The sequence below is a fragment of the Nothobranchius furzeri genome, chromosome 1 (assembly GCF_043380555.1).
Source record: "Nothobranchius furzeri strain GRZ-AD chromosome 1, NfurGRZ-RIMD1, whole genome shotgun sequence".
NCBI classification, from domain to species: Eukaryota; Metazoa; Chordata; class Actinopteri; order Cyprinodontiformes; family Nothobranchiidae; genus Nothobranchius; species Nothobranchius furzeri.
Genome location: NC_091741.1, coordinates 51,152,961 through 51,177,089, shown reverse-complemented (window position 1 = coordinate 51,177,089; position 24,129 = coordinate 51,152,961). Strand labels below are relative to the sequence as shown.

General features: G+C 42.8%; 3 protein-coding genes across 5 annotated transcripts; 1 reads left to right on the top strand and 2 right to left on the bottom strand.

Moving 5' to 3' along the window:
• Positions 1-1,784: 1,784 nt before the first annotated feature.
• Positions 1,785-6,675, bottom strand: avpr2l (arginine vasopressin receptor 2, like). The gene is made up of 2 exons (XM_015957648.3): positions 5,502-6,675; positions 1,785-5,423 (listed from the first exon to the last, which is right to left on the bottom strand). The coding sequence occupies exons 1-2, from the start codon at positions 6,316-6,318 to the stop codon at positions 5,344-5,346; spliced, it is 897 nt and encodes a 298-aa protein (XP_015813134.1). The 5' UTR covers positions 6,319-6,675; the 3' UTR covers positions 1,785-5,343.
• On the top strand, positions 6,010-23,888 carry pnpla8 (patatin-like phospholipase domain containing 8). 3 transcript variants are annotated; one of them, XM_015957627.3, is made up of 10 exons: positions 6,010-6,147; positions 13,465-14,537; positions 16,599-16,748; positions 16,831-16,982; positions 17,107-17,201; positions 17,276-17,447; positions 17,533-17,590; positions 17,676-17,870; positions 20,960-21,155; positions 22,983-23,888. In XM_015957627.3, exons 2-10 carry the CDS (start codon positions 13,626-13,628, stop codon positions 23,255-23,257), a joined length of 2,205 nt encoding a protein of 734 aa, XP_015813113.1. In that variant the 5' UTR covers positions 6,010-6,147; positions 13,465-13,625; the 3' UTR covers positions 23,258-23,888. The 3 variants fall into 3 exon arrangements, with proteins under 3 accessions (XP_015813113.1, XP_015813105.1, XP_070410292.1); XM_015957619.2 differs by lacking the exon at positions 6,010-6,147 and adding an exon at positions 12,209-12,554; XM_070554191.1 differs by lacking the exon at positions 6,010-6,147 and adding an exon at positions 13,243-13,365.
• On the bottom strand, positions 12,474-13,344 carry akap14 (A-kinase anchoring protein 14). Its single transcript, XM_015957660.2, has one exon. The coding sequence runs from the start codon at positions 13,342-13,344 to the stop codon at positions 12,784-12,786; it is 561 nt and encodes a 186-aa protein (XP_015813146.1). The 3' UTR covers positions 12,474-12,783.
• Positions 23,889-24,129: the final 241 nt, after the last annotated feature.

The window sequence follows — 24,129 nt, the reverse complement described above, 5'->3', positions numbered from 1 at the left end:
GGTTCAAACACAGATAAGATTCTACAGTTACCTCAGATGCTGCCTCACTTACTGAGGAAGAAGAAAACGCATTAGGGAGGATGCTAATGATTTTGTTTCTAATAGAATTAATTTTACTTGTGAAAAATCCCATAAAGTCATTACTGTTGAGGGCTAAGGGAATAGGCTATGGATGTTGTAGGGCTGTCATGGTTGACACGTCTCTGCAACATTGCGTGGTCATCGGGGGCAGTTCCTGTGGAGGGGCAGACCGGGGTGGTGGTCCTCATCTTTAAGAAGGGTGACCTGAGGGTGTGTTCCAACTATAGGGGGATCACACTCCTCAGCCTCCCTGGAAAGGTCTACTCCAAGGTACTGGAGAGGAGGGTCCGATCGATAATTGAATCTCAGATTGAGGAGGAGCAATGTGGTTTTCATCCTGGCCGTAGAACTGTGAACCAGCTCTATACCCTTGCAAGGGAGATGGACGGGGCATGGGAGTTTGCCCAACCAATCCACACGTGTTTTGTGGATTTGGAGTAGGCTTATGGCCGTGTCCCCAGGGGCACCCTGTGGGGGACGCTCCAGGAGTATGGGGTGGGTGGTTTCTGTTAAGGGCCATTCAGTCCCTTTACCAGAGGAGCGTGAGTTTGGCCCGCATAGCCGGTAGTAAGTCGGACCTGTTCCCGCTGAGGGTTGGACTCTGCCAGGGCTGCCCTTTGTCACCGGTTCTGTTCATTACCTTTATGGACAGAATTTCTAGGCGCAGCCGTGGTGTGGAGTGTGTCGAGTTTGGTGGCAGGAGAATCTCGTCTCTGCTTTTTGCGGATGATGTGGTCCTCCTAGCTTCATCCAGCTCTGACCTTCAGCTCTTGCTGGGTAGGTTCACGGCCGAGTGTAAAGCGGCTGGGATGAGGATCAGCACCTCCAAATCTGAGACCATGGTTCTCGACCGGAAAAGGGTGGCTTGCCAAATCCGGGTCAGGAGAGAGGCCCTACCTTAAGTGGAGGAGTTTAAGTATCTCGGGGTCTTGTTCACGAGTGAGGGTAGGAGGGATCGGGAGATCGACAGGCGGATTGGTTCGGCATCTGCAGTGATGCGAACGCTGAGCCGATCTGTCGTGGTGAAGAGGGAGCTGAGCCAGAAAGCCAGGCTCTCGATTTACCGGTCGATCTACGTCCCAATCCTCACCTATGGTCATGAGCTTTGGGTAATGACCGAAAGTACAAGATCGCGGATAAAGGCGGTCGAAATGAGTTTCCTCCGTAGGGTGGCCGGGCTCAGCCTTAGAGATAGGGTGAGGAGCTCAGACATTCGGGAGGGACTCGGAGTAGAACCGCTGCTCCTCCGGATCGAAAGGAGCCAGTTGAGGTGGTTTGGGCATCTGGTCAGGATGCCTCCTGGACGCCTCCCTGGGGAGGTGTTTCGGGCATGTCCCGGGTCGACCCAGGACACGTTGGAGAGGTTACATCTCCAATCTGGTCCGGGAACGCCTCGGGGTCCTGCCGGAGGAGCTGGTGGAGAAGGCCGGGGAGAGGACAGTCTGGAACTCCCTAGTTGGGATGCTGCCCCCGCGACCCGGACCCGGATAAGCGGAGGAAGACAACGACGACAACGAGGACGATTCTGTGTAAGTTTGGCAACTGTACTGAAAATACATTTTGGATTATTCTTATTCTCTTCAATTAGTGATGAAAAATAAGCAGTTCTAGCCTGTTGAAGCTTATTTTTATAAAGCACGAGACTATTTTTCCAGGATAAGTAGGACTCCTCCTGGTGTGTAGAGCGCCATGTTGTCTCCAATTTTCTAGAGTTTTGTTTTAAAGTTCATAAATGAGAAATAAACCAGGGAGCCAACTTCTTGTCCCTAATTACCTTCTTTTTTAAAGGGGCAACATCATCTAATGCCACACGTAAAGAGGAAGTAACATTATGAACTAAAGCATCAATTTGTGAAGGGCTAGAAATAAAAATATTGTCCTCTACTACGTTCCTCTGAGATGCTGAAGATAGTAAAGATGGAACAGTTGATTTAAAAGATGCAACAGCGTTGTCAGATAGAGACCGGCTATAGTGAAATTTACTTTTATGTCTCAAGAACTTTGTTATAAAGAACTCAAAGGTTATCAAAAGTTGGTCAGAGAGGACTGGATTATGTGGAAATATTGTTATTTCCTCACACTCTATGCCATAAGTCAGCACAAGGTCTAATGTATGATGGCAGGAGTGGGTAGAGCTATGTATTATTTGGGTAAAACCAATTGAGTCAACATTGAGGCAATCATTTTCAATGTCCACACGAATGTTAAAATCCCCCACTACAATGACCTTATCAGTATTTAGCACCAAATCAGACACAAAATCAGAGATCTGACCCAAAAACTCAGAGTAAGAGCCTGGTAGACAATACAAAACTACAGACAAGAGTGGTTTTACAGTACAAACAAGAAAGCAGAAAATGTTCGTTATGCAGATTTGCGGCGGCAAAAACACGTCATCGGTGCTCCGGTCTTTTGTCTCATGTGGATCAAAACCATTTTTAATGCTGATTTTGTCCACATACCGGTCCTCAACGTCTTTATTTAACCTATCCTGTATAGGGATGGGTACCGAATTCGGTACTTTTTAAGGTACCGACCGAATTCCATAGTACCGACTGAGCACCGATTCACGTCATTTCAAACGGTGCCTCGTTTCGGTACCCGTCCATCATAACGAGAACTTGCCAAGACAGCTGCGCATGCGCAAGAGCGTTATGTTGTCGCTCGCTGCGAACCAGTTGTAAACAGAGCAGCATGGCAGAAAGAACGCAGGCTAAAGCTTGGGTCCACTTCACTAAATGTGATGGGTAACTGGGTGATGATGAAACCAGCGACAACGATCTAAGTGAGACATCCTCATCTTAATCTTCTCCGGTAGGAAAATATTATTAGCTTGATATGTTAGCTTCCGTTTTGCTAATGGTGCGTTCGCTTTCTCCTCGGAACTCCGAATTCCCGACTAGAAGAACATGAACGCGCTCTAAAGTTTGGCTTCACTTTACTAAATGTGACGGGTGAAGATGAAACCAGTGACAACGATCTAAGTGTGAGGCATCGTCGTTTTAATCTGCTCCAGCAGCTAAATAAACTGTTTAAGATAACGTTAGCTTGGTATGTTAGCTTCCATTGCTACCATTGTTATCAGCTAATGGTGCGTTCGCTTTCTCCTCGGAAATTCTAACTTCCCAGTAGGAAAAATCAAATGAAAAAAGACGGCAAAAGCAATGAAGATACACAGTAAATTTAGTTCACAGTAAAGATGTTTGCTTCAGTTTAATCATCAGCTTATAAAACTACAAGGACGATGTTAAAATGCAAACAGTTGAATGTTATTTATCGTGATATTCATCAAATATTGTTATATATTGAAAAAATATTTAATTATAAAAGAGATTTAAAATAATAAACACTCAAAAGTATCGAAAATTGGTACCGTTAAGTACCGGTATCGATTCGTAGGTACCGGGAATTAGTACCGGATCGATTCAAATGTCAAAGGTACCCATCCCTAAGTATATTCTACATCCTTTTTGGGATTTCATAATGTTGTTTAACACTTTCTTTCGCCAAAATCCACTTCTTCTCTGCGACAGTACTGCTTGTTTCACGGTGTGTTTCACTCATCAACCTTCCAACGTGCCCGCGCACATCCCAGAATGCTATGCGTAATCACGTGTGATCATGGATGTAATTTTCACTTTAGAAGTGGGGGGGATGGGGGGGGGGGATATCTTGTATGTTCTAATGGGAAACAGGCTTCAACACAAACGGTTGTTTTCTGCTTGGTCCTAGAGCTCAACCAGTGTTAATTTAATATAGCGTAATATTGTTTTTGCATGGTAAAAAGTGCAGGGGTGAAAACTTGACTTTGGAAAAAATTACGTCCATGCGTGTGATCACAAGCCCTGTTATTGACCAGCAATACAGGAAGTGTGCTTGTTTGCTGTTAGCTTTCTGTTGTGGTTCTGAACGAGTCATTAAAGGAAGTAAATCACCACAATTGACTCGTGATTCACTTCACACACAAATTTCACAGTAAAAATTGAGTTGTTGGTGATTCTGAAAGTAGCTTGAGATGATGTTAGATCCGACTAATTGCTTTTAATTCACCATTAGCATTGTTAGCTCAACATTAGCCTCTAACCTTCTTCACCCAGTATTTGAATAAAACAAAAAGATGCCATGGCTTCTTGGGGGTACAAGAAATGACTTCTGGGTCACTCTTGTTGCTCTGGAGCTTATTGCATGCTGATGTTGAATTACAAATGCTTGCACTGCAGCGTTAGCTCTCCGGAGACACGGAAACCTCACAAGTTCACTGACACTTCTTTCAAAAAAAAAAGTATGGAGAAAAACTGACAACTGTCCAGCCAGCTGAGAATGAAATCTTTTTCAACGTAACCTTCCTTCCAACATGAATGAGACGTTAGACTGCTTTGTGATGCATTCACTGTAAATTTCTTACATATTGCTCCTTTAACCAGCAATAAAATCCATATATTAACTACGTTATAAAGATTGTAACGCTTTCTTTTAAAAACACTGTTCTGTGTTGCACTTCTGATTTTTTTCCCAAAGCAGCCAAATTAGGATGGTAAATATTTAGATTTAACTTTATAAATTTAGATTTGTGTAAAAAATTTCTATTTTTACATTTATTGTTTTTTATATATATACATCAAGAATATTAACATTTTAATGTATAATCCTGCTGGAAAATTAATATTAAAAATACAAACCCCAATTTTATTGTTAGGAGAAGCTGAATGTGAAAAATAATTTTGGTGTTAAAATGTTGAATGTTATCAAACTAATCAACATTTTAAGGTAATACTTTAAAATCTTCCCTCCTTTTCATGCACACTGATAAATGTTCCATTTTTAAACTGGCTCTCATAATCTCACCATGCTTTTATTTTGATAGGCTACTTCCCTTTTAAGAAATATTTGGTTTAAAATCATCACATCTAAACAAAAATTTCAATATTTAGATTTAGCAACACACATTTAGGTCTAAGTTTAAAGTTAAATATGAATTTATAGTTTTGTTTAATTTAAACATGTAGATGAAGGGGATACACATTTAATTTTAAATTTAACTTCAAATATTTATATTTGGTTAACCTAAATTTGTTTCTAAATATTTAAATTTAACATTACTATTTGAAATTGTGTGTAAAATATCTACCAAGTTTTTAATCCATTGCTTTACATTCGGCACCCCATATCACCACTGACTTCAAGGTAAAAAGTTTTGTTTATAAACAAAATTTAGGGGCTTTGTAGACAATTTGTCCTTTTCTGGTTATGTCCACATCCTCTTCAGCTGTAGTACAGGTATATCCAAGGGTTGGTGCAGCTGTTGAGACTGGCAAGCAGCATGATGATTGAAAAAACTGGACCTGTGAGACAGAAAAAACAGAAAAGAAATTGTGTGAAATCACATTTTTAAAATAAAAATGTCCAGTTTGCACACCAACCTTGTGTTGGTGCACTGCCGGGGCTCCATGCTGACCACAACTGTACAACAAAGAATGGGCTCCAGCACAAAGTGTATGCCATTATAATCACAAAAGTCATCTTCAGGGTCTTGAGCATGGCGTTGGAGATGCCCTTCGAGCCCGCGCGCCCTGACTGCAGAGCCTTCGTCTTCATGTTGAAGTAGATCGTTGTGCATATTCTCATTTGGCAAAAGAGCAGGATAACAGCAGGCAAGGCAAACACTGCCAGAGTGATCCAACTGATGTAGATCCTGCTCCCCCACGGCTCGATGAACGTGGCCCAGCAGTCGTACTGGTTCACCTCCACCTCCCGGAGAGAGAAGATGAATAGCTGCGGAGAGCTGAAGAGGAGAGAGATCAGCCACGCTGCGCCTATGGAGATGTACCTCCTACACGAGCCTTCCAAGAACGAAACCATGGGCATGCACACTGCGTGGTACCGGTCTATGGCCATGGCCACAATCATGTAGGCGGAGGCAAACATCCCAACCACCTGCAGGTACTTGACGGTGCGGCAGAGGAAGTCCGAGCCACGGAACCTGCGCGTAATCTCAATGGAGAGCTGCGGTAGAACTTGGAAGAAGGCGACCACCAAATCCGCCAGGCACAGATGCAGGAGGAACAGGTGGGTCCTTGTGTTTCTCTTTCTCCTCTTCCACAGGGTGCCCAGGAAGAAAAAGTTGCCGCACGTCGCGAGCACAAAAACCAAACCCAGAACTCCAACTCTGACGAGCGCAAAACGCACGACTCCATCTTCATCCGCTGCCTCTCCAGTGAGGTTGTTGCTGGCTTCCATTAAGGCGCGAATTCTTCAGGTTCTCGCGTGTCTTCTAATTAAATCACAATTCCTGTTCAGAAAACATTGGATTTTTCCCGTGTTGGCGTAGATTTGACGCGGCATTCTGATCTGGGGGCGCACTGAAGGCTGAGAGGAGGAGGTGTGTGTGTGTGTGTGTGTGTGTGTGTGTGTGTGTGTGTGTGTGTGTGTGTGTGTGTGTGTGTGTGTGTGTGTGTGTGTGTGTGTGTGTGTGTGTGTGTGTGTGTGTGTGTGTGTGTGTGTGTGTGTGATTAGACTTGGAGACATCATTGAAGTTCTAAGGGTTAGACTGTAAAGACAAGGAGGCAGTGGTGGAAATCTATAAATAAATGTCCAAATGTCAATGTCAAAATAATCTCTCCGCAGGTACTTGAAAGCAGAAGAATCTGTTTATGGACAAATGTGGAGTTCATTTTTTCAAACAGGTGTTCTTCAGAGCTTGAGGCTAAAAATTCAGGCAGAATTTTTAAAGCAAAATTTCATCAAAAAATGTTTTTTACGTGGCCAAATATCTATAGAAAACTGGATTTTAGCAGCAATAAGCTCTAGAGTTGAAGTGGTGAGACCCAGAATGCATCACCTCTTTAGGTCAGACAGGCCTCCTCCCTTTCACTCATTCATTCATTCATTCATTCATTCATTCATTCAATTTATAAAGCCTCATCCCACCCCCAATCAAGGGGGCCCAAGGTGCTGAACATAATGCAAAGAAGCAGCACAATAAAACAGCTCTATAGTAAAAGGTAAAATCATTTAAAAACAAACAAAAAAAAGAGCTGAAAACAAAAACAGTGATCAAAAACATTACAATGTAAATAAAAACGACTAAGAAACAGATCTAAAATACAGTTTAAGTCTTGTTTTAAAAGCGGGCAGCGATGTGGACTGCTTGATTTCTTGTGGGAGTTGGTTCCAAAGCCGATTACCCAGAACTGCAAAGGCACGATCACCCCAGATTTACGGTTTGATCGTGGTACCACCAAAAGGTCACTCTGACCTAAACGTAGCAGCCTTGCAGGGACGTAACGGGTCAGCAGGGAGGCTAAATGGTGTCGCTGATCCAGACAGGGATTGAAAAACAAGGACCAGGATTTTGAACAAGATGCAACTCTTCACCAGGAGCCAGTCCAAAGCTGTCAGGAGGGGAGTGACATGCTCCCACTTACGTGCTCCATAAAGAAATCTGGCAACAGCGTTTTGGACCAGCTGGAGCCGAGTCATTAAGGACTGGCTCAAGCCAGCATAGAGGGAGTTGCAGTACTATAGCCTAGAGATGAAAAAAGCATTGGCTACAGTTTTCAACTCCTGTTTTGTTAAGATCGACTTAACATTAGATAGGCGCCTTAACTGATAGCAACACAAATGAACGAGTTCACCTGATTATCAAATCGTGGACCAGAGTCTATCTTGACACCAAAGTCCGTAATCACGGACTTCTCGTAGGGGAGCAACGACAAAAGGTCCAATCCATGTGGCTGGCAGTAATTTGGAGTAAAAACTATTATTTAAGTTTTTCCCTCATTTAAAGAAAGGAAGTTGGACCCCATCCATTGGGTAACATCATGCAGGCAATTCACCAGCTGCTGCATGCTACCTCTGGCCCCCTGTTTAACAGGCATATGCAGCTAATTGTCAGTATAGAGATAATGTTATGTTTTTTAAACAACAGTACCAGTGGTAGCAGATAGAGTGAGAACAGCAGGGGGCCCAAAACAGAGCCATGAGCCCCCCCCCCCCACACACCTAAGCTTAGCATCTCCTGAAGATTAATAGTGCGTTCGATTTGTCCTCGGAACTTGGAAATCCCAACCTCCGAGTAGGAATAATCAAATGAAAGCCCCCCCCCCCCCCCCCCCCCCCCCCAGTCGGATCTCCCAGTCGGAAACTCGGAAAATTTTCACAACCCCGACTTCGAGATCCAAAATGGCAGCTCTCCGTATCAACAACAGTAGTTTTGATTGAAATGTGTTTATTTTACAAGACACACTTATAAAAGTGTCTAAAATCAATGTTATATGTAGCGCCTGCAACTCCAAGCTGAACAATCTAAGTGTGTTGTTTTAGAGCGTCTTTGCCTCTCTTCGAATATTTTTTCAAGATGAGCTTTATTTGTGTTTATGAGTCGTCTGTGTTCGTTGAGAGCTAACAAAACAGCAGTTATTGAGGGCGTCGCCATATTGGAATCCCAACTTCATCGTCTCCGGCAATCAGAACGCTGTTAACTCGGGTGTGACATCATTCCTAGTTCCAAGTTCCGAGGAAAATCGAACGCACCCTAAGAGCCAAGGAAAACAGAGAAAGTCCTATCCATAGCCTTTTTTATAAGACAGACCATCGCGTCATTACAGAGTGATAAATCAGAATTTGTGGGTCTCGTAAATGTGGCAAGGAGCAAAGGGGAAAGGTGATAAAACTCGATTCTGATGCCCTTAGCCTCGTAGTAATATTGCCGCATGAGCCTCTCGCCTCTGACGGCTAAACACGCGTCAGCCCCGCTAATCCCTTTGGAGCGACTGTGGGAGGCCCCCCGCAAAAGAGGGTGGTCGCGTTAGAGACGTATACTGCGCGCTGAGTGCCGGCCGGAAGGGGATATAAACACAGATAAACATGGCCTCTCACTAGCATCTTTCAACCACCTACAACATGGCAAACTGGACGGACACGGAGACCATGGAGCTTTTGGCGGTGCGAGCGGACGAACAGATTAGTGGCCTTTTTACGGAGACGGTGAGAGACAGCCAGCTGTTCGACAGAGTGGTGAAAACACTGGTTGAGCGGGCGTCAAGCGGGACAAAAAACAGGTCACATCAAAGCTAAAGGTCCTGAAAAAGAAATTCCATTAATCTGACGTGTCTTCCGTCTGACGCTGAATGCGCGACCCTGTACGTCACATGCGGGTGGGGGGGTGGGGGGTGGCAGTGACCTTCCTTTATCCCGTCTTGGTTTGAGAGGTGCCGGATGGCAGTTTATTCTAGCTTCAGCTTTGCTACTCTAAATGCCAAACATGAGGTAGGACCTCATCCACGCTAACGCAGAACCCGTGAGCCCCACCCAGTGTTCCAGTCGATTCAACAGATTTTTAAATCTTTTTATTTTTTAACTTTTAATACAGTAAAAATTTGGCATGTGAATTGTCTTGCTTAATTGTGTGGTTGTAATAAACAGTAATCCAACCTTGCTGTAATTTGAAAGTGCTTTACAAATAAAATGGTAATGTGGGACAGATATTTTACCTTTTTATTCTGTTATGAAACTTTGGCTCCAACCAACTCTCTTCATGGCTGTTAACCTTTATCTTTGGCACATTTTATCAGCTGTAAAATTTTACAACACTGTCCTTTCACCTGCTTGTGTTAACCATGCTGATAGATTTTATTTTGCTGCGATTTAGCTTGATTTATTGGGAACTGACAGATAATAACGGTGGTCAATGAGGAAGCGCCATCTTCTTGCGCCTGAGCCAGAAGCTGGGGGTTGGACCTTGAGCACGTGACATCACATGTCAAAGTGTCTACAAGCTCAGAAGCTTCGATATCCATTAGGGGCTCAGAGTCAATCTGCTGCCCCTCTACCTGCAGCTCTCTCTTGCACGTAAGAGATGTTTCTGTACTTGTTTGTGACATCACAAATGGGGACTTTTTGAAATGGCTTGTTTCAGGTTCAAAATTCCTAAAAACCAATCCCTGCCAGAAAATGGATGGACGGATGTTTTTCTTGTTTGGAGTGTTTAAAGTGGCAGTAGAGACTCACAGCACAAAAGGATGCACAAGATGAGTTTTACATAATAAGTCCTCTTTTTATTTCAGCATTCAAACGTTCAAAAACTGAGTAAAGCCCAGTTTTCAAATGATTATTTTATTTATTAAGAGCTAAAAGCTCTCTACACCCATCTGGCCCTTATTAAATCACAATTTAAATGTGATTAACTATAATTCATAAAGCTGAGGTTATTTCCAGTAACCGCACGTGCAGGCCTGGTTACCGTCAGACCTGCATCGCTCTTAGGGTTAGGACACAAATTGATTTTCCATGCTGCTCTTTTTGAATCATTGAAACATGTCACGTTCCATGTCCTCATCCCCCGTGTCCCCGTCTCCTGTGTCCCCTCATGGTTCCCCTCCTTCTTATGTCATTTACTTTGATTAGGTATTATTATCCCCCAGCCTTTCAGTGTATTTTGTTCTATATGGATAACTAAAGTTGTATAACACTTTAGGTCATTAGTTTATTTATCTTTAGTGTCCCCTCTGCCCTTATTTCTATAGTGTTTAGGTTTCTTTAGGTTCAGTAGCTTTTGTTTTACAGGTTTTCGGTCTGGTTTCCTCCCCTGCTTGGTTCTGCTTCTCCTCTCAGTTAATTAGTCCCACCTGTGCCCAATTCCCTCAATCACCCAGCCCTGTGTATTTAAGCCCCGGTCTTGTCTTTTGTGATAGGTGGTTAATTGTTGCTTGTCAGTGTTCTTTTTTGCTGCCTGTCCTCCTAAGACTTTTCAGTTTGATTCTTGTGTTTCATCTGGATTTTGCTGCGACCCTCCTCCATAAAGGAACATTCATAATCGACTTAATATCTCTCTCTCTCTCTCTCTCTCTCTCTCTCTCTCTCTCTCTCTCTCTCTCTCTCTCTCTCTCTCTCTCTCTCTCTCTCTCTCTCTCTCTCTCTCTCTCTCTCTCTCTCTCTCTCTCTCTCTCTCTCTCTCTCTGCCTCTTGGGTCCAAACCCCGACTCAACGTGACAAAACCACTGTTTCAAAACAGCCTTTTGTGTTTACTCAGGTTTTTTTGTGTGTTATTAAATACGATTTTATTGAATAGGACAGAAAAGCTAAAACAAGAAATCTCAAAGAATTACTTTAAATTCCCTTTTCACACCACTGTATACATTTGCAAAGCTACATAGATGTTTTGTAAAAAGGCTATTCTTTGAAGTAGTTTCCATTATAGAACTTCACATTTCACATTGGGAACAAGTTCCTCAGGCACTTTAGTCAAAAGGCTATTAACCTTTTTCCAGGAAATTCAGGTGCATCGATCTGCCATGTGACAGAGTTATTGTCATCTGCCGACACGTTTATCAGCAGGCATGCTCAAACCGAACAAAGCACACAAATCTCTCCAGCAATTTTCACCAGCAGAAAAGGATTTCCATCGCTTTAATGGCCTGTTCATTTGACATGCATGGTAATCAGTGAAAGACTCTTGGTGTAAATCATGCTTTGGATGCAGAATTTATTATGGATGAAATGTTTAATTTTTTGTGAATATAGATTAATTTCAGTGGATGATACCTTTATAATTATACAAATAAATTGACAGTAGATGTACTACGGGGTGTTTTTTTTACAAGGTGACTCAATGATGAGGTGCACGATGGCGCAGCACTGTTGCATGTTCTCCTTGTACATGCAAGGGTTTTCTCCAGGTACTGCGGTTACCTCCCACAGGCCAAAAACATGCATGCTGGTTTGATTGGCATGCCTAATTGTCCCTAGGTGTGAGTGGATGTTATTTACGGTTGTTACAACATTATAAAACCATATTTAGCTTGTGTTTGGGGCATATTTGTGTTTGAATGAGTTTGTAAATACAAATGAAACATTATGGGGACACACTATGAATAGCTTGTGAATGATCACAGATTTGCTGAAGACTGTAATTTACACTGTTATTTTTAGAACTTGGGACCTTTTATTGTATTTTTAACTTGTATGGAAGATCAACCCATATTTCATTTTTATATCCTGAAGTTAATCTTTGCATTTGGTAATGCACGGTGCACAATTATCATTACACGTTTTATTAACAATTAGTCAGAAAATTAAAAATATATATATTTTTTTTATGATCTCATTATTTTGGCGACATAGTGTGGCTCTAACAAAGTACTGCAGCCTGTTCATTCAAATGACAAATCTACAGTATTTCACAATCATCTGTTATAATTCTAGCAGAGTTAACTTCTGATATAATAAAAGATAAACTGTGGCTTTTGAATCTTTTCCATCTTTAAAATTTCATTGTTGTAATAATTGTATTTTTTGCAGTTATTTTTGCTCTAAAAACATTCTGTGGCTAAGCCACAGAAACAACGGTAGGGGGCGGCAAATTAACTTTATTACACCAAAGAAGAAGAAGAAGAAAAACTCCATTTCCTGTTTATTTTTTGCCAACAAGCCTCGATCAATGAAAATTCTCTGAAACCCACCCTGCTTTTTGTTTGGTAAGGATGCACTTTGTTAATACATGTTAGATGTGTACAAATTCAACACATTTATCAGTTTAGAACCACAACGTTTAACAGAATGTTAACCTCGCATGTTTGACGCAAGTTATCAGTCATTTTCGTTCCACGTTATTTAAACGTTTCGTCATTGGAGGAAAAAGTAAAGCGTCCAGAAAGCGTTTTACAGCGGGAACAGAACAGAACCCGAGAGGAGCTGGCCGGTGTTTTATTGGTCAAACAGGTCCATCATTGTTTGGACCAAAGTCTTGTTTTCGATAACGTCCGCCAGCCACTCCTCCCTCACGCGGCTCTCCCCGGCGGAGTGGACAAGCCTGTTTGACTCCACAATGAAGTAGACCTCCACCGGAAGGCTTTGGGACTCGTTTTTAGTCACTTCTACGGCAAAGTAGACACAGGCTGTTCTTGTAACCGGTCTCCGCGCTGTCGGGGTGCCGAAGCGGGCCCGGTAGTGGTAGAGGGTGCCGTGCGTCTCCTCGGTTGAGTAGAGAAAGTTGACGCTGTGACGCCAACAGGGCCGAATTCCCCATGTTTGAATATAATCGTTAATCTGCTCCTTGCCCAGCTCGACGGTGAAGTCTCTGCAGGTGATCCACTGAAATGTGTCCGTCTGGGTTCCGTTAGAGTTGTTTCCTTGCTTCTCAGAGGATTTTTGTCTGTCCAGCCACGCTTTTACGAGCAATGACGACTCCGCGGTATAGGTATCCATCTTAACTTCATCAGATCGGTCAAAAAGTGACCCGAGAACGCGTTGAAGCACAGTTTCCATGGTTACCAGAGCAGAAAGAAGGTTAGACAGATCCCCCTGCTGGCCACGTTGTGTAACTTACAGTTTTAAAGGAAACATCCCTGCTTATTTGATCTTATTAATGCTCCATTTTCCCCCCAGAAAAGTGGATCCACAGCAAAGATTCAGTAAAGATAATTTGTGTCCAAAATGGAGCGAGCTGCGTCTGCCATGGATGGTGCAAAAATCCAAACAAACATTTTAGCTTAAGCCCTTTGCCTCAGTTATTTCTCCACCCATGTTCCTGTTGAGTCATCAGACGCATGTCCCGACTCAGGTCCACCATCAACAGTGTAACCAAGGCTTTTGGCAGCACAGACCTCATGTCCAAGTTCACTCGGCTCAAGCCTGTCATTTGCACAGCGGACAGCACCCATACTGGGAAAGGTCTGATCCAAGCTGAGGCTCTAAGCTCCAGCGACACCTCTCCACCTCAGACCACAATGGAAGAAGCAGAAGTTGGTGGAAAAAGCAAAGTGGTGGACGAGTCTGATTATTCAAACGAGCAAATAAACAAAAATCCTTTTGTTGCCACAAAGAAGTCATCCAGTGTACCTACGTCTGCCCCCGGCTCTTCCTCAACCGTGGCGAAACAAACGATGCAGCTTCTACAGCCAGCAGCTCTGTCTACTAACCTGGATGAGACATACAATTCCCTGTCCCATCACATCAGCAGTTATTTTGGCTCGGACATACAAGAAGACGGGGAGCTCAGGCAACTGCAGCAAAAACAGGATACTGTAACTAAACCTCTTCCTCACACATCCTCTCTGGAAACTGCGGACCGCATTCCTGTTTTGTCTCCAGCATCAGAGACAAAGAGTATAGAAGCACCATCCACCTCTCCATTAGACAAGCCCATTCCAGCTGCGGACGTCCCTCCTGCTGAAGCCTCGGCCTCCCTGTCTGTTTCTGAGCTGACTCCCCCCTCAAAGAAAGGCTTCACACACTATCTGTCCTACCCTCGGCCCAGCGTCCAGGCATTTGTCGACAGCTACATCGCACCTCTGGTCCCTAAATTTAGAGTTGATTCCAAAAGAGCCACAGATGACAAGGAAACATCGTCAGCTGTCTATGTGGGTGTCCCTACTGTGGACAAGGCGACGGAGAGGACAGAGAGTGAAGAAGAAAAGGCGGAGAAGGCGAAGCAACAGCTGCTAAGTCAAAGGGAGAAGGTGGGAAACTGATTCTGATTATAATAAGAAAAACATCAGATTTTCTAACATTGCTGTACTGATGTACTCCAATCATATAATGCTCTACAAGGACCATCTCATCAAATCTGCTTATTATTCTGGTTTAATTCACTCTAATCAGGATAATTCAAAAGCACTTTTTTCTCTCTTGAACAATATCACAAAACCTCCCTCCCCCTCTATCTGCAATCCACTAACTTCTGTAACTCCCTCATGTCCTTTTTTGTTTCAAAAATCACTGACATTTATCAACATCTAGCTTCTCACGGTGCTTCTGTCTCCAAGTGGACATCACTCTTCCCTCACCACATCCCTCAACTACATTTAACACCTTCATCCTTCCCTCAGTCAATGACATCACAAAACATATCCTCAAATCCAAACCCTCCACCTGTCAGCTCGATCCACTCCGTACAGTTCTTGTTAAAACCTGCTTCTCTTCTCTCGCTCCTCTCATAACCAACATTATTCATCGCTCTCTAAGCTCTGTGATTGTCCCTTCAACCTTCAAAACTGCAATAGTTACACCTCTTCTGAAGAAACCTGGCCTAGACCCCACTAACTTCAATAACCTATGCCCTATTTCCAATCGGCCCTTTATCTCCAAAATTCTTGAAAAATCTGTTGCTTCTCAACTTCACGACCACCTTATCACCAATAACCTCTGAACAATTTCAATCTGGCTTCCGTCCTCTTCACAGCACTGAAACAGCACTTCTCAAAATCACCGATGACCTTCTCACTGCTTCTGACTTTGGTTTATTGTCCGTTCTCATTCTTCTCAATCTCACAGCAGCATTTGACACCATCTCCCACAGTACTCTCCTCAGCAGACTGTCATCTATAGGTATCACTCACATTCCTCTTGCCTGGTTCACCTCCTACCTCTCTGGCCGAACACAATTCATTCAACTGAAGCCATATAAATCCAGTCTCTTTCCTGTTTCTGCTGGTGTGCCCCAGGGCTCTGTCCTGGGGCCCCTTCTTTTTATCATTTACCTTCTTCCACTATGTCACATTTTCCATAAACACAACATTCATTTTCATTGTTACACGGATGGCACCCAGCTCTACCTCTCAACCAAACCCTCAACTTCACCTTCCACCTTCTGTCTCCAAGAAATCCTTTCTTGGTTCTCCTCCAACTTCCTCAAACTGAACAGCTCTAAAACTTAAGTCCTCCTGGTAGGCACACCTCATATTCTCTTCAAATCTAAGTTTCCCCATCTCTCTTGATAACTCAGCAGTTACTCCCTCCCCTCATGTTAAGAGTCGGGGTGTCATCCTCGACAGCACACTTTCTTTTCAATCTCACATCAACAATATTACCCGGTCTGCTTATTTTCACTTGCGTAACATCTCCCGTCTCCGTCCATCACTTACTCCCTCCACCACTGCCATCCTCGTCCACAGCCTCGTCACATCCAGGACTGATTGTTGCAACTCACTTCTCTTTTGGTCTCCCAAGTAAATGCCTCCATTAACTGCATCTTCTCCAGAATGCTGCAGCACGTGCCATCACTAGGACTCCCATTATCTCATCACATCACCCCCATCCTGCAACAACTTCATTGGCTGCCCATTAAACAAGAGAGTCAGCTTCAAAATTCTGCTCATCACATTCAAAGCTCTCCATAACCTGGCTCCATCCTACATATCTGATCTCATTCACATCACCACTCCTGTCCGCTCTTTGTTCCTCTACTGCTCCTCAACTCTCGGCTCCCTCCGTGCCTTGTCACCATGGGGAGTAGAGCATTCAGCTGCTCTGCTCCCCACCTCTGGAATTGTCTGATCTACGCACCACTCACTCTCTTTCCCACTTTTTAAATCGAAACACAAAACCCACCTCTTTACACAAGATTTTACCACTTAGTTTTAAACACATTGTTTTTTAAATTTTAGCATCTTAGTGTTTTTACATATTTCTGTACTGTGTTTATCTTGTTTTATTATTTTTCGCCATTGTTGTAAAGTGTCCTGAAAGGCGCTGTTAAATAAAATGTATTATTATTATTATTGCTGCTGTCTGTCTTACAGATAATAGCGAGAGTTAGTCTAGACAACAGGACCAGGTCTCTGGTGAAAGGTCTGCAGAAGGTCACCGATGTCACACTTCTCACTGCTCGAGTGGAGGAGCTCAGTTTCCACCTGCTGGAGTTCCCCGAGACCCGAGGCGTCGCTGTCAAAGTAAGAACCCCGTAGCTCAGCCGTACTGTTGGGGTCGGACAAAATTCTGATCCTGTTGCATGCTGGGATTCGTGTGTTTCAGGAGAGCGTGGTGCCTTGCCTGCTGAGACTGCGCCAGGCCAAAGACCTTCCTCTGCAGGCGGCTGTAAGGGAAGCTCTGGCTGTGGTTGGCTACACAGACCCGGTGAAGGGCAGAGGAATCAGGGTGCTGTCCATAGATGGAGGAGGCACGAGGTGCAGCTTTAGGGAATTCAGTAAATGGGAACTGAACAGCAGGATGTTCTCAGTAATAACTACCATACAAAGCAGCAGTAACAGACTGGTTGTTAAATCTAAAACTCTCATGTCTCCGTCTCAGGGGTCTTCTAGCTCTGCAGACTCTTCATAAACTACAAGACCTGACAGGAAAACCAATCCACCAGCTCTTCGACTACATCTGCGGCGTCAGCACAGGTGTGCTGCTGGAGTTTTGGGTTTTCACTCGTCCTTTGAGCGCTCATATTCAAAACTTTCTCGTTTTACGTCAGGCGCCATCTTGGCTTTCATGCTGGGGATTTTTCAGATCCCCCTGGAAGAGTGCGAGGACATGTACCGGAAACTGGGCTCGGATGTCTTCAAGCAGAACGTCATCGTCGGAACGGTGAAGATGGGCTGGAGCCACGCGTTCTACGACAGCGAAATCTGGGAAAACATCCTCAAGTAAATCTGATTTTGAGGAGTAGATCGCTTAAAATGTATGAAGCGTTTGAGGTTTTGGTTTTCTTTCTTTTTTGTTTGTCATTAGAGAACGAATGGGTGAGGGCAGCATGATTGAGAGTGCCAGAGACCCACACTGCCCAAAAGTAAGTCAGCTTTTTCCTACGCAGTCAAAACCCGTCAGAAACAATTAGTCAAACTTACCTTTGAAGTTCCGTTTTTGTCCACTAGGTGTCAGCAGTGAGCACCATTGTCAACAGAGGCTCGCCTCTGAAGGCCTATGTGTTCAGAAACTACAGACTCATGCCCGGAGTGAGGTCCCACTACCTTGGAGACTGCAAACACAAGATGTGGCAGGCCATCAGGGCCTCGTCCGCTGCTCCGGGATACTTCCAGGAATTTGTCCTGGGAAAAGACCTTCATCAGGTACGACACGTAACAGAGAGAGCTGGGGGATGGCTTTCTTCTCCTCAGAAACTTTACCATTTCTTTTTCTTATAAACAAAAAAAAAAAAAACACATTTATTATACTGATGTTTGCCAGAATATAGCTTATTAATACAAGAAAATGAACAAATAAGGAGTTCTAATCTTAGATGGTAAACATCCAGTGCTAAGAATGAGCTGATCTTTATTCCACTGAACTCCTGGGTCACTAACTAACATTTGCGTGGCCGATAAGTGTTCCCCAGTGTGTGACTGAGCTCCATCTTTTAGTTCTTTTTAAAGCACAGAAAGGTTTTATTTACCTGCAACGTTTCGTTTGCGGCTGCAAACTTCGTCAGGCTGTGACTGAGCTGGTCTCTGACTTAGCGAAGCCTTCTTGGAAGTGTCCCAAATCCCAGCTTCGTCATCCGAGCTCATATTTGTCACATTTTAAATCTAGTTTGGATCCAGGATGACACGTCTGATCTTTATCTTATAATGTGATTTTGCCGCTTTATTCTTGGCTTCAGTGCACAGAGAGGCCATCGTGGTCAGTTCTACCTCGCTGATTATTGACAGCAAGAGATGCAGGTTATCAAAAAATGCAGACGAAGAGGAGAGGAAGAAGTTTTTTCTGGTGGCCTCCTTTAATCAACATGCGTGCTCCTTTCAGCAGCTGTCCACACAGATCTGTTATTTCATGAAGTTTGATTATTAGGTCAGATATATTTAGACATTCCTAATCAAGAGCAATTAGTTTCCAAGCTTAGTTTCATTCTGATAACCTACTTAAAGGAAATTAGCCCTGTCCCTTCTCCTCTCGTCTGGTAGGGCTCCAGTAGATTATTGTTTCAGTCCAGAATTGATGCTAATCATTTATTTACTGACATTAGCTATAGCGGTATTTGGATCTGCAGCCTCGCTTCAGTGGTTTTCTTTTATTTATTGACAAAAATGCAACAGAAAAAGCCTAAAAGACACAACTCACTGTTCTATTTGCAGCTATGTGTTGCTTTTTTCTGTTTGACTCTGTCTGCTTTTCACTCTGGGATGGTAGCAGCCACAGAAAGAGGTCGATTCTGTTTGAGCTGACTTTACTACTGCTGCAGGATTGTTGGACATCCCAAAACAAATCATCACATAAACAAATGTTAAATGCATAAAAAGAATAAACCTTCTAAAGTATACGTTAGAGTTTAGATGTATGTTTTGTAGATTTCTGAGCACGTCACCAGTTTTGTCACCACAGTCTCAGTCTGTATCAGACTCTGTATCTCGGGGATCCCAGAGCTCTGATGGGATCCAGACGCTCCTGCGGGGAAACGCTGAGATAAAGTAGGGCTGCTACATCTGGCCGTTAACTCGGGGCAGGTTGTCTTTTTCTCTGTTTATTGGCTGCATTTCTCTTTGTGACGCTTTTATAAATATTTTATTTAGTATTGTAGGGTTTGGTAAATTGAGTGCTTTAAGAGCTCAGTATATATATTACCTCTACTTGTGAGTCATAAGTTATGACCAATAAGCTGTGATACTCTATCTAAATATAGAATATCACCCTGCCTGGTCTTTATTGTGCCTTAATCAGAAGATTCTAGATTCTTTATTTATTAGGGGATTGTACACACTTCGTTTTGATTCAGAAAAGAGTCAGGTTTATAAAAGTAAGAATTTATTTTACAAACAATTAAAACATGTCAAGTTAACTAAGCATCTACTGTGATGTATGAACCTATGTGTGAAGGCGATGTTAGTCAGAACTTCCGTATCTAGGAGAGCTGAGTTCTGGATGTAAAAGAAGTTGGTTTGCGTTAAGCTATGAAGTTGATTATTATCAAAAACACGTCAGACGCTATCTGTGTGTCTACTTCACCCATTTTCTGAGACCCTCTTGGTGGATCCGAAGGTCAAAGAGGTCGAATGACCTCTGGCCCCGAAGGGCTGTAGAATACCGTGGCACCGACCCTTCAGTCCAGAGATGTCTCGGGTCACGACAGACGTATGGAACCGCGCGTCTCTGGTGGACTCTTAAGGAGTCTAAACAATATCAGCTCATTCTGCAGGAACTGTTTGCTTTATCAGCTTTGGAGGTGCAAAAAGGTTTTGATGATGAGCCAAAAGCTTTGATGGTTAAAGAGGTGTGCTTCAGGTGGCTGGTCTGAAGCCTTCTCTAGAACTGAGGAATCCCAGAGTGATCTGGTTTTAATGTTCTCATGTTATGATTGTGTAGCCAACCAGAGGTTGACAAGTTTGAGGAATATTACCAAGAATCTCAGAAACACGCCTTCTTTGATACCGGATGCTCTGATCTGGGGTAAAAGGCTATGTATGTGTCATGAGTTTAACTTTACCTTACTTTGTTCTTGTGTGAGTGCAAATGGTGATGACCTTGTCAAGTAAACATGCTGAAACATATTTCAATCACTGTACCCATAATCATAATATTCATTTCAACCTTCAGTCATTGAGCACATATTAATGAAAGCATTTCATTATATTAATTATCATAAGTAGCAATAAACAAACGTTTATTTAATGATTATCTTGCTTATAAGTTTTAGAAGTTCATATTTAATTTTAAATCTTCTTTCTTCTGTGAAGCAAGGAGTCTTAGATAAAAGGGTGCTCTGCTAGGGACCTTGAGGAGAGAATGCTGTTGTTGACATTTCATTATCTGTGTCAGAGCTGCAGGCTCTGAGCTCCAGCTGGTGGAATGGAGGCAGGCTGATTTAGAGGGGACACATGCAGTCTCGTGTCTCCTTTTTGACCAGATGTTGGATGGTCAAACAGTACCTAAAAACTGACCATTGCTGGACGTTACAGTATAAATTATTAAAACCTGCAACCAATCAATAACAAAGAGCTACAATTACAATTTAATCATGAATCGAGCTGAGTTTGGATCAAAACAGCTGTTTGACTCACTTTGTAGGTCATTTTAGGTTCCAGAATCAGCTAAAAACAGCTTTTTAAAACTTGCTTTCAGCTTTGAGAAGATCTGTCCACTTCACCTTTTTCCCTCTCAGAAATGTGTCACAAACGCTATATTTAAACTCCATCGTGATGCTACAAGCATCTGGTTTTCTCTTTAGGATGGAGGACTTCTCATCAACAATCCCACAGCTTTGGCCATCCACGAGTGTAAGTGTCTGTGGCCAAACACACCTCTGCAGTGCGTGTTGTCTCTGGGAACTGGGAGGTACGAGACTGCAGGCACCAGCAGCACCACCTACACGAGTCTGAAGACAAAGCTGGCTCACGTCATCAGCAGTGCGACGGACACCGAGGGTACGAAAACACAGCAAGTGCTCCCACACTCCCTGATAGAGGCTTCAGCATGGCCCAAATGGTCCAGAATAAGTCCAAATGTAATTTAACGAGTAAACTCTAAATATTATTTCTAGAATAAAACAAAAAATGGTGATGGGGAAAAAAATCTAAATGATTCAAAAAAGTGAAAGGCAGTTTCAGGAACCCCTTTGAGCTCCTGAACCTGGTTATTTGTTACTTTTTGGTACAGCGGGCCTTAGGTGTGTTTTTACTGATTAAACCATACAGTAGTCTTTGCTGAATATTAGATGCTAACTTTAGGCTATCTACATCACAGCTTCTATAGCAGATATCTGTGAACTTCCTTTAATTTACCGCATTAAAAGTCTAACATGCCTGGTAAATGGCCTGTATTTGTTGAAGAGCCTTCTAGAGTCTTTTTTTTAGGATACTTTACTCTGATTTGTGAATCATTGAGCCTTGAAAGTCAACAAATCAGCCAGTGTTGTTAAATAAAGATTGAATTATGAAGCTCTGGTTGAATAAATCCCAATAATTACAATTTATACAGTAATATAGAATGAATATAGTATATTTGACCCTTCGTTCGTGTCAAAAGTAAACCGTTTAGTAGTTGATTTTTCATACTGGTATTTTACTACATTTTACTGCATTTAATGGTAAATGGCCTGTATTTGATATAGCACCTTCTAGAGTCCTGAACCCCCCTAGACGCTTCACAACACAATCAGCCATTCACACACTCATTTACACCCTGGTGGGGATGAGCTACGATGTAGCCACAGCTGCCCTGGGGCGCACTGACAGGGGCAAGGCTGCAGAGCACAGGTGCCATCGGTCCCTCTGACCACCGCCAGCAGGCAAGGAGAGTTAAATGTCTTACCCAAGGACACAACGACAGCGAAAAACTGAGTGGAGCTCGAACCTGCAACCTTCTGATTACGGGGCGAACACCTAACTCCTGTGCCACCGTCACCCCAATGCATATCTCAAAACACTTGAAGTTTTCTGGAAAACACTAAGCTATTTTTATAAGTGTCAGGTGTTTTGAGAGACATGAGGAGATTTACTGTGGACATGAAGTTAGCTGGTGTGAGGGTAGAGGAGGCAGGAGACTGGACTAAATGGAGACAGGTGATAGGCTGTGGCAACTCCTGGAGGGTAAAGCCAAAAGCAAAGAAAGGCCATAAAGGGGACATGTTGAGACTTTTTTGTTCTTGAATTTTAGTAGGTCTATGACTAATACCAAACAAGTTAATGAAGTTCTTTGCTGAAAGTGCTTCTTACGTAAAACAATTTCAGCAGTTCAGCAACACAAAACAAAATAATAAAACAAGCTGGAACTGGCCACACCCACCCATCCCCACCCAGTCTGCTATAAGCTGAGAAGCTCTAATATCTCGGACTGGCCCTGAATAGGACCACTGCTCTTCCTGCAGCGGCAGCGAATTTGTACATGAGATGTGGTTCTATTTTTATTTCCCCATTTGTGACATCACAAATGGCAACTTTTTGAAACGGCTAGTTTTAGGCACATAATTCCAAAAACCAAACTCACAGAAAACAGATGGACATGTTTTTCATGTCTGTAGTATTTATAGAGGCCGTAGAGACCCACATGGTAAGACAAAAGGATAACCTGTCCCCTTTAATGCTCCAGAACAGTAGCAAACATAGAAAGTACTTTAAATCTGTTGCCGAGACGCTTTTAGCCTAATCAAATTCACAAATCTGATTGCTGCATGTTGGACACCAGTCGAGCTGAAAATCTTCTGTCTCTGGTGAATATTTGACTCACTCTTAATCTAAATATTTGGTTTTTAGAGGTGCACACCATGCTGGATGCCCTCCTGCCCCAGGATACCTACTTCCGCTTCAACCCCTACATGAGCGAGGACGTCCCGTTGAACGAAAACCGGAAGGAGAAGCTCAACTTACTGAAAAGCGAAGCCGAACGCTACCTGGAGCGCAACGAGGCCAAGCTAAGGAAGGCGGCGAGCGTGCTGGGCCAGGAGAAGGGAGCTATCCAGAGACTGGCCGAGTGGGCGAAGCTGAAAGCCAGCATGTACGAGGGAATCCCCTTCAGCTCCAAGCTGTAGTCAGAAGCCTGGAAAAGGGACTAATGTTAGAAAAATTCTAGAGGAAAACAATCTGGCACATTTTAGGCATTTTTTGGGAATTGTATTAAATGTCAAACATTTACATTTAAAAGCTGCTTATGAATTAGGCTGATAATTGACCTAATTAGTAAAACAGTACACACAGTCAGCACCATGATCAAATCGTTGTGATTAACAAAAGAAAAAAAATAGAAAAATACTTTCTAAAAACAAAAGGCTGTCTGTGTGAAACACATCAGCAGCGTGATTCTTTTCAACAAACTGCTGATATTTCTTCTCAGTAAGTTGAATATTTTATGGTATAATGACGTGGCTGCCTATTTGTAATAAATTACTAAATGTGCACTTTGTAGGAAATAATTGTAAATATTTCAAATGAGGATGAATGCCTTGGAGTTCCTCTTGTCTTGAAATGTGCTCTCACGCTGAAGTATGATTGTTATAATCATGAGTATGAAGCATGTTCTAAAACGTTTCTTTTTTAAACATTTTTATTTGATGGATGCACCTTTTACCTCATGAGATCCTGACTGATGTAATCCCTGCCTTCTACATCATTTAAGAGTCAAACTATTTCACTAAAGAATAAAATTACACATAACATCTTAAATGCTTTTTTCTTCTTTTGAAGACAAGCCGTCATCATGAATGCAACGTGTTTTCCTGTCTGTTTTAACCAGCCTTACACACTTTTCCTGTAGTAGTTTGAGTATTTCAATTTTTACTTAGTCTCTGAAACTACTTAAACTTGATAGAAGCTCCAAATGACCACAAATTTAAGTTCAAAGAAGAAAAACGATTATTATTTAGTAGGGATGTGTGTTGGTGAAATTCTGGCGATACGATACGTA

Bases quoted from the DNA above. Each gene is read 5' to 3' on its own strand.
- avpr2l (XM_015957648.3), bottom strand. From the start codon at position 6,318: ATGGAAGCCAGCAACAACCTCACTGGAGAGGCAGCGGATGAAGATGGA. The intron at 5,424-5,501 runs GTTGGTGTGCAA...TCTGTCTCACAG, and splicing joins CGGCAGTGCACCAACACAAG to GTCCAGTTTTTTCAATCATC.
- akap14 (XM_015957660.2), bottom strand. From the start codon at position 13,344: ATGGAAACTGTGCTTCAACGCGTTCTCGGGTCACTTTTTGACCGATCT.
- pnpla8 (XM_015957627.3), top strand. From the start codon at position 13,626: ATGTCCCGACTCAGGTCCACCATCAACAGTGTAACCAAGGCTTTTGGC. The intron at 14,538-16,598 runs GTGGGAAACTGA...TCTGTCTTACAG, and splicing joins TGCTAAGTCAAAGGGAGAAG to ATAATAGCGAGAGTTAGTCT. The intron at 17,591-17,675 runs GTAAGTCAGCTT...TTTGTCCACTAG, and splicing joins GAGACCCACACTGCCCAAAA to GTGTCAGCAGTGAGCACCAT.